At 40.2% G+C, this 15,241-nt stretch overlaps 2 protein-coding genes across 2 annotated transcripts; one reads left to right on the top strand and one right to left on the bottom strand.

Moving 5' to 3' along the window:
* Nucleotides 1–5,528: 5,528 nt before the first annotated feature.
* Nucleotides 5,529–12,517, bottom strand: ccdc51 (coiled-coil domain containing 51). Its single transcript, XM_084542482.1, has 7 exons — nt 12,404–12,517; nt 11,747–11,837; nt 11,462–11,660; nt 11,207–11,344; nt 10,801–10,965; nt 9,916–10,122; nt 5,529–9,666 (listed from the first exon to the last, which is right to left on the bottom strand). Exons 2-7 carry the CDS (start codon nt 11,749–11,751, stop codon nt 9,094–9,096), a joined length of 1,287 nt encoding a protein of 428 aa, XP_084398608.1. The 5' UTR covers nt 11,752–11,837; nt 12,404–12,517; the 3' UTR covers nt 5,529–9,093.
* Nucleotides 12,518–12,558: 41 nt separating this feature from the next.
* On the top strand, nt 12,559–14,875 carry tma7 (translation machinery associated 7 homolog). The gene is made up of 4 exons (XM_084542504.1): nt 12,559–12,676; nt 13,179–13,234; nt 13,563–13,650; nt 14,425–14,875. Exons 1-4 carry the CDS (start codon nt 12,661–12,663, stop codon nt 14,457–14,459), a joined length of 195 nt encoding a protein of 64 aa, XP_084398630.1. The 5' UTR covers nt 12,559–12,660; the 3' UTR covers nt 14,460–14,875.
* Nucleotides 14,876–15,241: the final 366 nt, after the last annotated feature.

The following is a 15,241-nucleotide window of genomic DNA, read 5'->3' as shown; positions in this document are numbered from 1 at the left end:
GGTCCAGGTTGTAAAAAAACAGTAGTTCCCCTTTAAGGTTGCCTGTACGTCCATTTATGTGGCTGCCAGTTAGTTTGGTAACATTCAAAAGCAGAAGAATGTGTTGAGATGTCCAAATTTAGATTCACATGACTTCTTCCAGGAATAGAAAAGATTCGTTTTTTTGTAAGCACTTCCTAAATCACATCGAAATCATAAATGTTTTTGTATGTTACTGACAAATGCAACACATTTTCCTGTATGGCAGCAAAAGTTGAGCCAAGTTAAACTCTCTATGTGCAGGACGACCTGAGCATGCCCCACCCACCCCGCTCCTGCGTGAAGATTTAGGAACTTTTTCCTGAACGCTCAAACGTTCAGACAAAATGTCCCCGTCACCGCTCAGACTGGATCTCACAAAGGCAGAGAAACAAGAACATGTCTGCACACACTCTGCCTCACATGTTTGACCCTGTGACCCTGTGTCAATGAGCAGACCTCCACAGGTCACACACACACGCGCGCTACTTGTTTAATCCCTCAGTCTGCTGAACTTGCTGACCCCAGAGCTGAAATTCAAACTTGAATAGAACAGAAAAGAGCACAATAGAATAGAACAGTCTTTATATTTCAGTCCCTCAGGCTTCAGGGTTCATATTCTATAAGTTGTCCCTGTCCTATATGTGCATTTTTTGTGCTCAAACATTCATTTAAGGCTGAAGAGTTAAATTTAAATGGCAGAACTCGCTGCAGATGGTCGAGTCATTCTTCTTTCCGGCCACCTTCGTTGCTGATTAACCTGTTCTTGATGTTTTTCACTTGTCCCGTTGGTCTGTTTTCCCTCCCCACGTAAGCCTCTTTGTGGCCTGTGCAGATTTATGAATAAGGGAAACTTTCTGCAGAATTAGACCTCGTGTTTGATTCTGTTCTGGACGGCTTCGGGGGAATTACAGGATCATTCAGGAGCAACAAATGCAGCATCACATTTTTGACCTAAATAAGAGAATTTGCCTTTGAGTACAGAACATTTTTAAGAGGACATGCGCCTTGTTGTAACATGTAGTGTCTTGCTGTTACATAAAGTTTCAATATTTAGGGCAGCTTTTTGTCTCAGCTTCCAGCTCAGCTTCTTCTAGCTCAGGGATGTTGCTCCTCCAGAGCATTAGGGTGACACTAAGACAATGGTTGGCTATTTTACGATGTCTGGGAGTCAGTGACCATCTGTATCTCTAGTTTGGCTGGTTGGCACTACTTGGACCATTGTCTGCAACTTTTCTGCATGTTTAATTGGTGGCAGGACAAGTTGGTGGTAGATCTCTCTGCATAAAGACTAACTGTTCAGCTTAGAGAACAGGAGTGACAAAAGTAACCAAAACGGTGATGTTCACAGGACACACACTCAAATTCTCAAATATTTTACCAACAACATGATGATCCAGAAGGAATAAAATGAAGACCAACTGATATGCATGATTCAAGAAAGACCAGCTCTGCATGACGGCTTGTAGCTCTTCTAGCTTCCTCTTAGCCTCCAAGCTTATTACTACTATGAAGAGATATCACATTAGCAGTGAACCAGGGACAACACATTTTCAGTGGAAGCCAGCAATATGACGCGACAAGCTGGCATCCGACACTTGTCACTATACGTGTCGGGCGAGACCATAGACTGTATAAATATGCACAGTGTGTCCCCACTTCCTTGGATTGGGCAAACCGCCGGTATTTTCAGTTGGCGCCAACTTGTGACTTTGGGACCAGAGTCTGAGCAGTATGGTCCAAGAGTGAAGTCACGTGACAATGTAATTGTGAAACATCATCAGTTGCTGACCAAGCGCAATCCGATCACCCAGATGTATTCTTGCCTCACCCATTTTAGCAGGGATGCATCATGAGGTAACTTGTGTGGACTTGGTACAAAGACTCCAGTTCCAGAGTGACAGTCCTGCGTCTAACTCTGAAGTTCTCATACTTGGTATTGTTAAATGGCCATAGTTACCCAAACATTTATCACAAGGAAACATTGTGCACTACTTTGGTTCCTACCACCAAATTCACCATGATGATATAAGACAAGCTTTAAACTCTCCATAAAGGCCATGTGCAGAAACATGACTTTTAAATGTCTGTTAATTTCCAGGACTGTTGTTGTCTTCTTCAAGACAGCACAGTCATATGAGTGTTTAAATTTGAAACAAATAAAAAAATGTTAATAAGTCATGGGTGAGCATGTTGAACCACTAGCAGCACTTTGACTTTAACATGCTCACACATATTACTTCACATTCTGGTGATTAGCACATGTAACATGCTGAATGTTGAGAGTGCTAACACTGACTGTCTCCAAACATCTGAGGCTGATGGGAATGTGATTTGCAGATATTTGTTAGTAAAATCAACAACATGAACGTGAACAACAAAGTTAAAGGTGGCGGTAGTTGATGGGATATTTCCAGAATTGAGATTAGCACAGCTTTAAAATGTAATAAGCTACTTTATGGTTTTAATTATTATCTATCAGCAGCAGCCGCTTGGCAGACTGAGGAGATCTTTAACCTGGATAGATTTGATGTCATTTGATGTAATGTTGTAATGTTGATGTGGCTCAATGACCGCTTATCCTCATCTGATGTGAAATGACTAAACTAAGTCACACCCAGTTATCAATGGACCATAAAGTTTGCAATTATAACTAAAGCAAAGTGGACCGTGTTATCAGTGCAATTAGGGTCAAAGTGTGGAAGCTTTTCCACTCAGGGACCATAAGACATTTCCACTTTGTTATTGTTGTTGTAATAAAAGAAAAAAAAAAATCTAAGAGAGCTACTTCAGTTTAGAGTACACCTTTTTGTTGACACAGATAATGCAGAAGGAAGGAGAATTTGTACTACTGGAGTGTTATACAAAACTATTTCTTTCCTGTATGTTGGTCTGCAAACCTTGTTGCTTTTTTAAATATAATAATGTAGTTAAAGTAAATTCTTAAGGTCGTGGTATTGGAACTAGGCTACTATCATCAGTACAGTGCCGTACAGTACAGGTTTTTAAAAGCCTCATTTTCTACATTTCTGCATAAAAATGGCTCAAAACATCAGCAGATTTTTTACTCAAGGTCTTAAAGTAGACAAAGAGAGCCCAACAAAGCACGTGGAATATCAAGCTTTTGTGTTTATTCATGATATCACATATCTGTGAGGTGCACCTGTTGAATTACAAGTTAATCTCAAGGCCAAATTAGAGTCCGTCTGTTGAGTGTTTCCAACCAATGTGACTCAGGTGTTGTTTAGTGCCCTGTTTTTTATAAAACAATCAAGGATTTTTCTCAGTCTGATATTCACAACATGTGTTTGTGGAAGTGTATGATGGCACGGACAAAAGAGGTTTTCTGAGGATCTCAGAAAAAGAGTTGTTGTCACTCATGAGGCTGGAAAAGGTTACAAAACCATCTCTAAAGAGTTTGAAATCAACAAATCCACAGTCAGACAGATTGAGGAACAAATAGAAGGTATTTAAGGCGACTGTAACACTCCACAGGACCAACAAAGGTCACTCCAAAAATAAGACCCATAGTTGTCGGAGAGGTCACAAAGGAAGGGTATCTTCTAAGCAGCTTGCTAAACATTATGTGGACAAGTCAGAAGACTATGAAAAGGTTTTGTAGAATTGTTTGGTTTAAATGAAGGGCAGTCAGTTCATGTGAGGACACCAACCAACATCTCAAAACTGAAGCAGTTCTGTACTCAGGAATGGGCTAAAATTCCTCCAAGCCGCTGTAGATGACTGCAGCTGGAAGCTGAGATAAAACTGTAGCAGTTACTGGAAACATTTAGTTGCTGTTAATACTGCACAAGATAATGAAAACAAGGGTTCACTTACTTACTCGCAGAAATTATGAATTTTCTTATCTATATAAAAACTCAAGTATAACATTTCTGTTTCATTTGTTGATACTGGGTTCTCTTTGTCTACTTTAAAAACCTTTACGACTTTCAGCAATATGTCTTTGAATGCAACACAAAGTTGAAACTCTCTGGTCTCTGCCGCCTAGATTGCAGTTTCCCATTAGCTTTCACAGTCATTTGACATATTAATTTATGCTTTGTTATCATGATTAAAATGAGAACCAGATTTAGCTGAGAACCTTAATGGTCATGAATTTCTTTTAATCATGCCTACATGCTTTTGTGACAGCACTGCAAAACAAAGACATCAGACTCTTGCGTCATTGTTACTGGAAACAAGGAGTCAAGGTGGAGAGGGCGAAAATGATCAATGTGTGGTTTAATTTTGTGAAGAAAGTTGACAGCAGTACTACAGCACTTACTTAATTATGCATAACTTTAAGCTTACAATAGTTATATAACAATAGTTATATAACACACAGTTCTGTGTGCAGTTGTCAGGAACAGAGAGAGCAATGTGCATTTGACATCCTTGCCCTGCAGGAGTTCCATACCCACTGAAAATCCGGTTATATGACATTAGTGGCATGCGGGTAGGTTTAGCAGTTTTTTTCTTCTGCTAAAAACACCTAAATGAATGCTCTACCAGTACTGTTTCATTTCACACAGACAGACTGTTGCTGCAGTCAGCTCAACTGGCTCATCAGCTCCCAGACACCAGCTTCCACAACTTGATGGAAAAATCTTAAACAAAGAAACCAGGGTTTGGTGGTCTTTTTGTGTTCAAATTTTAAACAAACTGAGCAAAATGTAAATAAGTCATGTATGAGCATGTTAAACTGCGTTTGGAAGTAGAAACAAAAATGAACTCGACAAGCAAAAAAAGACAGAGCGCCGACTATCGTTTGGGTGGTGTTTATTACAGAGCAAGTTAGACTGACAAGCACACAAGCATAAATGGCTGGCATCAGCGTTTGCTACATGCATAGGTTACGCCATCTGCATGTCCTGCAGTACCTTAAATGAGCCTTAAGGTTAATAGTTCCACACTTAACTTTTAGATTGTACCAGTTTCCCCTCTGGAAATGCTTGTCTGTGCAGCAACAATAAATAAAGTATTGTCTTGTGCATGTTTGGTTACTCCTCTAAAGACTGGGCAAGCACAAATTACTGCATTTGAGGAGCTTATTTGTAGTTGTAAGTCTATGTTCACAAAACATCATTTGCTAGCTCCCACTAGAAAGTTGGCTAATGTTAGAAATAATACACTATGCTGATACTTCGATAGCAAGCTTCATTTATTTGATACTTTGCCTGACATAACATAGCTAACAATATACTGCTATCTTATTGGCCTCTTAGCCATTAGCCTGTGTAGCATAGGACCCATACATGATGTAGGTTACTTACCCAGCCATGTTAGTAACTCAAGCCTGATCCATGTTTGTTTTCCAGCCTTGCCGCTAGCTAGGCAGAACTTCAGCTCGCATAACACAAAACTCATTTGTTAAATCTTCGTATCCAATCCAACTTTATTCATAAAGAACCTTAAAAAATGATTAAAGTGAACCAAAGTGCTGTACAGATGAAACAAATGAAAGACATAAATAATAATAATAAAAAAAATACAAATTAAACAAAAACATGAACATTGTCAAAGGCCAAGGAGAAGTGATGGATTTTAAGAAGTGACTTAAAAACAGACAGAGGCCTGTCTGATGTGGAGAGGCAAATCATTCCACAATTGCGGCGCCACAACAGCAAAAGCACGGCCCCTCCTGACCTTGGTCCTTGGCACACTCAGGAGAAGCTGATCAGCTGACCTAAGACAGTGGGTGAAGGTGTAGCAGCTCAGAGAGGTGGGGCGGTGTAAGGCCATTGAGGGATTAGAAGAAAATAAAAGAACTTAAAACAGCCATTGGACTGAGGCTAAAATTGGGGAAATGAGCTTGTATTTACATGTGCCAGTTAGAAGACGTGGAGAGGATTTCTGAACCATCTGGAGATGAGCAACGGAGGTCGCACTAACCCCCACATACAATGCATTACAGTAATCCAGCCTAGTAGTGACTAGTGACAAAGGCACGGATTACCGTTTCAAACTGCTGCCTCGAAAGAATTGGCTTTATTTAGGCCAGCTGTCTCAGGTGGAAAAAGCCTAAACAACTGCCTCTGACTGTCAAGCTTAATAGGAGTCCACTTTCACCCCCAGGTTTGTGATGGATGGTTTTGTGTACTGGGCCAGAGAATCCAGATCTACAGAGGGGGTCTGACTGGTGACTAATTTATCTAGTCACATGACTCAAAACACCGTTTACTTGAAGGAGTGGAAAAATTCACCTGCAGAGGGGGGAGGGGAGGGGAGGACAGGGAGGTATGTTCAGGGTCATCCCATGATAACCAGGTCAATTGGTTCAAAGAACTGGGCGTATATGTGTGTGGCTGTGAGGACCAGTTTGAGAGACATAAAATACAGAAAAGGAAAAAAAAGTAATTTTTATTCTGATCAAATACCAGTGACTGTATAAACACATCAACTGCTGATTTAAATACAATGCCTCCTTTCTATGTATTTACTTCTCTCTTTTTAAAAAACATTTTAGTAACATTGTAAAGCTCAGTGCCCCCTCTGTGTCCACAGAGGTATATTATCTAAACTTACATATTTATTAGTTTAGTATTTCCACCCAAACCCCTTACTGCAACCAGGCCGTATCTCTTATCAGCGCGACAACACCTGGTACAGCTTAAACATGTTTTCCACTCAGACTTTTTAGAACATCTTTTCCAGATATAATAGATATGGCCTTGTGATATAGAAACAGGCACTTATTATATTTAAGAAAAAATACCTTGAGGTGTCTCTGATCTATAGAGTTCAATGTTGATTATTTTGGCCTTAAAGTTGGAGTGGAGCTGATACAGGGAAAATTTGGGGGGAGGTAATTTAAAAAATATATATCCAAAGATAAATAGGCTTTAGAGTTCCCCTCCAAGAACTTTTGGCAATAAGATAGAAGATATGAACAAAGTTGTTATGTCTTGACTTTTGCAGCGAGAGAACAAAGCAAATCACATGTTCAGCTGCTGCCCCCTGCAGGTCACCAGTCACATTACAGAACGAGCCTAAAAGTCATGCATCTTTAGTAGCAGATTAAATATACAGTGATTCATCGTCAAGAAATGATTGTGAATGAGAATGATCAGAAAAAGATCAGAGCATTTAAGAGTGCAGTATCCTAAACCTTTTTGGAAAGAAAAGCGTTTTGTTTTTTTTGTTTTTTGTTTTTTTATTATTTCATTTAACAGAGTAATTATCACCCAGCTCAAAGTCATAACAAGACCAAATAAAACCTGACAAAATGATCAAGTACTGAAGGAGAGAAAAATAATTCCAATTTGCATATTTTATTTGTTCCTCTATGTTTAATAGTTTGGAATAAATTCAATCAAAGATCCAAGTCAGAGCCGTTTGAGAAAATTTTAATGAAATCTTACAGTTTAGTTGCTCTAATTCTCCCTCTTTTAGGGGCACATATTTGTGTTATGTCCTGAAAAACGAGATGAATTAAGCATTTTTGGATGAACATGTCAAGAATGTTCTTTACGCGGCTTCGAAATGAATCATGAAGAGAAGTGGTCCCTCTGAAGGTCAGCTGGTCATCACCTGACGACGCTGAACCAAAGTTAAAATCTCACTTGGCACTGAACCAACATGGACACATGTATGCATCAGTTATATCATGTTTGACACTGACAGGCAATGAATTATGTCTGAATCCGTCCAGATTTGATCATTTCTACTGTCACATGTAACCTTGGCCTTTTTTAATCTTTCTGAACAAAAGATACAAACTAAATGAAATGTAGAAACACACTTTAGCATCTTTTTTTTTACAAATGAAAAATTCAGAAATACTCATCTGGATGCAAGGATTTGCTGCCTTTTTTCTATTATATCATGAATTAAACCTAAGTCAATTTCCAGTTTTTACATTTTGGACTGTTGGTTAGCAGAAAGAGATTATTAACTGGCCAAATATGTTGAGAGGGATACGTCTGAATTATAATAATGCCCTTTAATTAATATTTTGATTACAATAATGTGGACAGAGCTGTGCGTCACGACGAACCTACAGAGAAATAGCTCATTTGAAAGCTCTCCTCTGGTTTACAGACAATTAGCTTATTGGTTAGGTAAAAAGTTTACTGCTTTTGTTCACTCTGTGTTGTTTTTAGCAACAACAACAAAAAGCTCTAGCCCCTTAGCCCCTAATAGCCAATAGACACAGTAAGGGAGACTTCCAAGACAATGTAGTTGAAGGTTTAGAAGGCAAAGAATGAAATATTTCCCTCAGGAGATGGTGGAGAACAAACACAGAGCCCAAGAGAGGATATCGCTACAGATTTCCAGAACTGATTTGATTCTGATTCACAGGGTCCTGCTTCTATGTATTTAGAAATATTTCTGTTTTAAACCAATTTTACTTAAAACCAAAATGAACATCATCATTGGCTCCAGAGATTATCATTTTCCCCTCCAGTTTCACATCTTTCATGTACATTTGTGCAGCTCTTCTCTGTCATCATACTATTTAAATCCAATCATATTCTAACGTTGCTCTCAGAGCTGGAGCTTCTGTCATGTTTTGGATCTCTCTCACACATGGTCTTATCTCACAAGATTTGTCATGAGAAACTAGTCTCACAAAACCACAGCAAAATTTCCAACCAGAGGATGCAGAAAATGGTGTGTATTGTTTAAAAATCGATCTGGGAATTTTATGAATCAATTTGAATTGGAAAATCAATTTTTTAAATCCAGATTTTTAAATTCACCGCATGACAAGAAGCATGACTCCTAATGAAACCAATGTTGCCCCTTCCAAGTTTCATGTGTAAATAATCAGCTGCACTCCAATTTAAAAGTGATCACTGTTGCATTTCTGCTGCCCCTATGTGGCTGGAATAAAAACCCCATCCGTTACTGTGGGTCCTGTATTATTATTTTGTCTTAATTTAATTCCTTGATAAGTCAGTCTTTAATAAATTGTTGATCTCAGCTTCAGTAGTGCAATAAACAGCAAAAGTAAGCAATAAACCCAAATCAACACCTGCAGTCGGTTAATTCTGCATTTTCGATTATTATTATTATTAGGTTTGATTATTGATCCCAGTGCATTTGAACTCAATCAGACTGAAGGCATCATGTCTAACCAGTTCCTCTGAGCAGCAGGTAGACAGCAGAGACAGTGATGGCCGTGGCGGTGTAGGTAAACGCAGCGTTATAAAACATGTTGGTCCTGATTCGTTCTCCCAGCGTCCTCTGGGTCTCCTCCAGTCGCCTCACCACCATTTCGGACTCCCACTGCTCCCCTCCCTCTGGCCTCTCAGCCGGCAGCTGGCCAGGCCGTGTTTCAGCCTGTGGCCTGGTCTCCAGCAGCCTCTTCATCGTTGACAATTCACTCTCAACTCTACCGAGTCCTTTCTCTAGTTGACCCAGTTGTGGCGGGAGGGATTCCAGGAAGGACTCTGTCCTTTGGCTGCCGACATGGAGGTCTTTTAAGGCTGACAGAGACAAAGTGGGTTGGTCCGGGGTTGGACCTCCTTTGGCCTGAAGAACACCGCTCTTCTGAGAGAACACGTCATTCAGAGCGAACCTGAGGCTGTCGATGAGCGTTCGGAGCTCATCCTGCTGTGAACGGTGGTTTCCCGCCTGGACTTTGAGGGCTTCCTGCAGACTCTCTGGTCCTTTCTGAGCCTCCAGCAACAGACTCTTCAGCTCCTGCAGATATGAGATGAAAACATGGTGGAGTTCTGTTACCGATATAATATAGAGCAAGAAACAAAAGCACCACTAACAAGCTACAGTCATGCTAGCAACTGATACCAATCAGGTTATGGCTGATGGCAGGGATCTCAGTCTCTAAAAGCTGCTCATGCAGTCTGTACCAAAATGATTCACTGCAGTCAAATGCTTCAAGTTACACCGAACATCCAGAGTCTGTATCAGCCTACTAAAGTTTAACTTCACCTGCAGGCGGATGCGGTTGATGTATGTCGATCCCATGACCCCAATCAGGGCTCCGAGTACCGAGCCGATGACAGACCAGTTCTTTGTTCGTTCTGCTCTTGTCCGCTCCTTCTCATGGCTCTCCCTGACGGCCGCCGAAAACAAAGCGAATTTCTCCCTCTCCCCACCTTCAGCGTTCTCATATGCTGTTCGATGACGCCGCTCCTCCTGAGGTCAAGAGGGACGGGTGGTTTATCATGAAATATCTTTTCTCCCCATTTCACACACACACACACACAAAATGGATTTATTATTCTAAATCAGTTGTGCAAATCTCCGAACATGAAATCATTATTTTTGTCATGTGTCAGTTTGGCTGAACACTTGGTGTGGCAGTAATGAGTATTTATTTTGTTACCTTTTAGTATCTGTGCAGTAGTTTCCTTTGTAGTGTTTCTAGTTGCACTTACGAGGTGAAATTATTGAGTTTTCCTGCACGCTACATAATGTGTACCATAGCCTCGTGAAGCTATGAAAACATGCAGTACATGAACAGCTTCAATGGTCGTGTTTTAAATATATCACATCACTGTTTATTTTGTGCCTTGTTAAGATTATGGCTTTGACAAAGTAGTTATCTCTTTTCAGTTCATGTTTGAAGCTTTGAGAAACTGAGCCGCAGTTTCTAGAAATGTGTTTAAACGTTTGGGTAAATCAGTCATTATTATGCAAAAGGTCTCTCAGACTAAACTAATAAGAGTTGTAACCAACTCTAGATATTATTCTGCAAAATAAATGTACATCTAGTTCTTCATCTGACCTCAACTGATGCAGATCACAAAGACAAACCTAAAGCAACAGTTTTTTCACTTGACTTTATTTGTTTTTTCAGGCACCTCTACTAACCTGCAGCAGTTTGTGCTCCAGTGTGGCCAGCTCCAGGTAGTGAGCCTCCTCCCTGGAGACTCTGTCCAGTCGGTCTCTGACCTCCTTCAGCCTGCCCTGCAGGGCCTCCAGGTTGGCGTGTGCCTCTCGTACCATCCCTCTGGCGACCATGAACGCTGCCTCACCCTGGAAGAAACACACATCAGTCAAACAGCAGTACTTAACAAGACCCGTAAGAAGACTTGATAATGCTTTATTAGAAACACCTGGCACTGCTGAAAGTGCTGATTCAACTTTATCATCTTTTTGCAATTCCTAGTTTTCTATAAACTGTATTGTGTTTCTCAGATTATTTTCTGCCTCATTCACTATGTGAGTGTGGGTCGACTGAACTTGGAAGCGGAGAATGGTCTTACAGTCTGCTGACCTCAGTGACTTTGGTCTGAGCTTCGCGGACCTCGTTCAGCCCCACAAACTCCTCGTACCTCTCCCACCAGTAGTTGACCGTGTCTGTGGCAGTCTGAGCCGACCTCTGACCCCACTGCCGCCCCAACTCACCTGCATGCTGGACAGGGGAGACAGGGGAAAAGGAAAAGAAATAAAAAGTTGGCAGTGTTCATATTGGTTTTCTTCTGCAGTATTCAGTGATTACAAAATTAACTGGAAGGGGACATTTCTGTACCCGTAAGGCAGCCAGGGTGCGCTCCTTCATCACCTCAGCTCCCCCCTTCCCATCAGGAGGGGAGGGATTAGCAGGCGGAGGTGAGCCAGGCTGATGGTGAGCACTGTAGGTCCGGACCAAAGCATTTCTGCCAGGGAGGGAGAGGCGGGACAGACAGCATGAGCCATGAGTCCAGAGATACACCTGAGCTCCTCTGTACCTGAAACAGCAAAAACAGTGTAGTGTTAATCATCTGATTTGGTGCTGTATATTTCTAAACACAATCAAAGTGCACAAGAAGCATACCTCATTGAGAAGCAGCTGTCAGAAGAGCAGCCTCGGAGTAACTTGAAACTTCACTGTCACTGCAGCTACAGAGCAAGCACTGGGACATGCACTTGTGACAACAACAAGTAAAAACCTAAATTAGATAAACAATCCATTGTGTAAGGTTTAAGGCATCTCATTAGGATAACAAGGCAAAGGTGTGTGTTTGGAAAATTACTGTATCCAGCTTTTTCAAAATTTTCTGATGAAATTTATTTTAATTTAAATGCATTAAACGATCTATAAAAGAGATATGGTTATTAGTTCAATTAATGAGAATCCTGATGCGTTGTTCATTTAGGATTTGACATTTACAACTAAACTAAATCACATTTGAATCCCAAGGTTAGATAACTTCCCACTCTTATTCACCTGCTACTAAATGTACAACATGCAGGCAAAACATGATTAATATGGGCCCTGTACATACGGCATCAAATTAGTAACCCAACAGACTGTAGGAAAAAAATAAATACTTTATGGGAAACTGTTAAAATCATAAATTAACCTCCAACGTTAGCTGCTTTTAGCCTTTAGCTCCACGTTGCTAACACTTGCCGGCTTACTCTATTTTTATTAGTTTAAAACTCTTCTGCCATCTCCTTTCGTAGTTTTATTCACAAGGTATAAGCATACCTGCTTCCTTCAGCGCTGTCAGAGCATACATGTCACACGTACCATGCGTCCTTTGGCTAAATAGTTTTCATTTTGATGTCAAATGAAACAGCTACCAGCTGGTTGAGTTTTCGTTCAGGCACCCAGCGGCCATACTACTTCCGGTTCACAGTTCACCGGGGTCCTGACAGCACGGATTGGAAAGACCACAGTCAGCTCTAATAGCCACAAATATACACTTATTTCTATCTTGTATACCTATAAAAACAATTACAGACATGTCTGGCAGAGAAGGTGAGATGTCGTTTCATCCGAGAGTCAGCGGGAAAAATATTTTCATTGCGAAAGAGATGTTCACAGTGTAACTGAACTCAGATTGCCATGTTTATCTGGGTGTGATAGTTAGCTAGCGGCTGCTAAAGAGAGAGCCAGACCGGTAACGTTCTCTCCTTCTACCAAACTGCACTGACGATTTGCCACATTTACGTTTTCTGTTGTCTTCTTAGGAGAAAGATGTAAAGCAAACAATGTTTTAGGACATGTACGAATTACTATGATCGTTCAAGATATTCGGCGTTAAATTTATCTTTCAAGCGACATAATTTACACAGATTTTAACCAAACCATTGTCACTTAATTTCAAAACCAGCCGCATTAAATAAGCTGATGTTGATTCTAACATTTGAAATGGTTGATAGGTTTCAGGGTTTAACGTTTAAATGAAATGGTGTGTCCTTAATGATTTGAGCTCTTTTAACAGATAATACAATAATATTCTCTCGTTTATTTTCCACAGGAGGTAAAAAGAAACCACTGAAGGCCCCCAAGAAACAGAACAGGGACGTGGATGAAGTAAGTGTCCTGTCCTTTTACACTGTGTTGTGGTGTCCATTATGATATTAATATGATTATTTGCTTGACTACTAAATAGTGGCAAATAAATCATTCACCATGACAGCTTAAAGTTCCTATCGAATATATGTTGTAAAAATAAAATAGAAGTGAGTTAATGCTGAGTGTATTTTGGCTGATTTTACGTTTGCGCTCTCTGCTCTGGGAAATTAATCTTTTAGGACTATCATGACCGATCATTTAAGCACTGACATAGTAAAATATTAGTAGAAGAGGAACAAAACTGTGAATTATGGTAGTGTTGTGTACTGAATGTGTGTCTTTGTAGGATGATGCGGCCTTCAAGCAGAAGCAGAAGGAAGAACAGAAGGCCTTGGAGGCGCTGAAGGCCAAAGCGGCAGGAAAAGGACCTCTAGGTAAGACCAGCAAGAGATTCATTTTTATATTGTTTTTTTTTTTTATGTGAAAATCTTTTTTTACCTTTCACGGCCCTGTTCCCTGGGGGCACTGTCCTGGCACCCGCATTTGCCTCCCCCAATGATGGTGGCAAGCTGAGAAGCAAAGTCTTGTCAGTAGTTTAGGTTAGGGTTACCTAGGGTTAAGGTAAGGTTAGGGTTAGTAATTTCCAGTCGTATCTACAGTATAACAGGCGTCATATGGGGAGGTTCGTTTTGGCAGGCCTTAAAAAGCTAAGTTCAGCTCACTAGAACAAGTATACACTCACTTGAATTCATTCTAATATAATAGTCCTGCACTAAATCCTCTTTCGTGACTGATCTAATGTTCAGTTGATATTGAAACAGCATCAGAAAGGTGGTCATTCAACTGAATGATCATCTTAGAGGTTGTAGTTTGTGTGGACACCAAAGTGTTTCTGTTATTTAACCTAGCCATCTGACTACAATGTCAAAATAATAGAAACGTGTCAGTTTCAGTAGTACTGCAAACCACAGCCTCAACAGTGAAAAGACAGATGAATCAATAGCTCTCTGTTATTTGAAATCAATGCTGAATACCAGAACCCTCATGAAGAGAAGATCTGTGTGACCATTTATACCTCATTGAATATTTCATATGAACTCAAAGCAACCTCTAATTTCATGTATTGAGATTTTCAAATATGGTGCGGCTGGGATTAATTTGAGCCTTAAACACCAAATGCTTCATTTTCTGTCTCTTGTTTCCACCAGGTGGCACTGGTCTGAAAAAATCTGGCAAGAAGTGAAATCTGATGCTGATGGTATTTGTTTGCTCCTGGTCTCCCCACTTCATGTGGGGTGTCTGTTATTTTGTTGTTTTCATTATGAACCCCGATTTCCAAACCTGCCTCTGCGTTGGAGAACAGGAAATAAATTTAACGATATATTGAAGACATTTATCAGTCGGGCCCAGCACACGCATCATAGTTCCTTAATGATGCTGAATTAGAGGTTTCACACTGTATTCTTCTCTGTCACATGAGCAAAAACCCTCAAACCCGGTATAGAAATGCAGATTTGCAGCTTTAGAAATTTAGCAATGGAAACCCTGATCTCTGTATTTACTTTGATGTGAAACATTAATCACAACTATGTCAAGTTCTTTTTTTCTGTTTTTGTTGTATTATAAAGGAGATACCAATAAAGTTTTGTAATTACCATATGTCATTTTAATTCTTGGTTTATTCTAAAGGGCCTCAAATATTGAGCTATAATTAGTTTAACAGTAGTGATAATCTTTTCTTTTTAAATGTTTTGTCATTATTCACATGTGATCTGTATCCTCGTGACCTCGCAAATGTTTTCTTCCTCATGACATCTCCCTAAGGGGCCCCAAACTGACAGAGCAAACTTTAAACTACAGCAGTGGCAAAGTGTTAAATTTTCAATGACGGGAGACCTCACAAGGGGACTAGGGTACATTCCAGCCCATTCCATAAACACTAAACTCAGATATTAAATTAACTGTGCAGTATTGTGGACGAAATTAACCTAATCATGAGCCGGTCTGGTTGTTTGTTATTGTGGT

The sequence above is a fragment of the Chelon labrosus genome (assembly GCF_963514085.1).
Source record: "Chelon labrosus genome assembly, chromosome: 4".
Taxonomy (NCBI): domain Eukaryota; kingdom Metazoa; phylum Chordata; class Actinopteri; order Mugiliformes; family Mugilidae; genus Chelon; species Chelon labrosus.
Note: the sequence above shows the minus strand (reverse complement) of the source record. Positions and strands in the feature narration are given on the sequence as shown.

Bases quoted from the DNA above. Each gene is read 5' to 3' on its own strand.
- ccdc51 (XM_084542482.1), bottom strand. The intron at 10,966-11,206 runs GTCAGCAGACTG...TGTTTCTTCCAG, and splicing joins CTCAGACCAAAGTCACTGAG to GGTGAGGCAGCGTTCATGGT. The intron at 10,123-10,800 runs GTTAGTAGAGGT...TCTTGACCTCAG, and splicing joins TGGAGCACAAACTGCTGCAG to GAGGAGCGGCGTCATCGAAC.
- tma7 (XM_084542504.1), top strand. The intron at 13,235-13,562 runs GTAAGTGTCCTG...GTGTCTTTGTAG, and splicing joins AGAACAGGGACGTGGATGAA to GATGATGCGGCCTTCAAGCA. The intron at 13,651-14,424 runs GTAAGACCAGCA...TGTTTCCACCAG, and splicing joins GGCAGGAAAAGGACCTCTAG to GTGGCACTGGTCTGAAAAAA.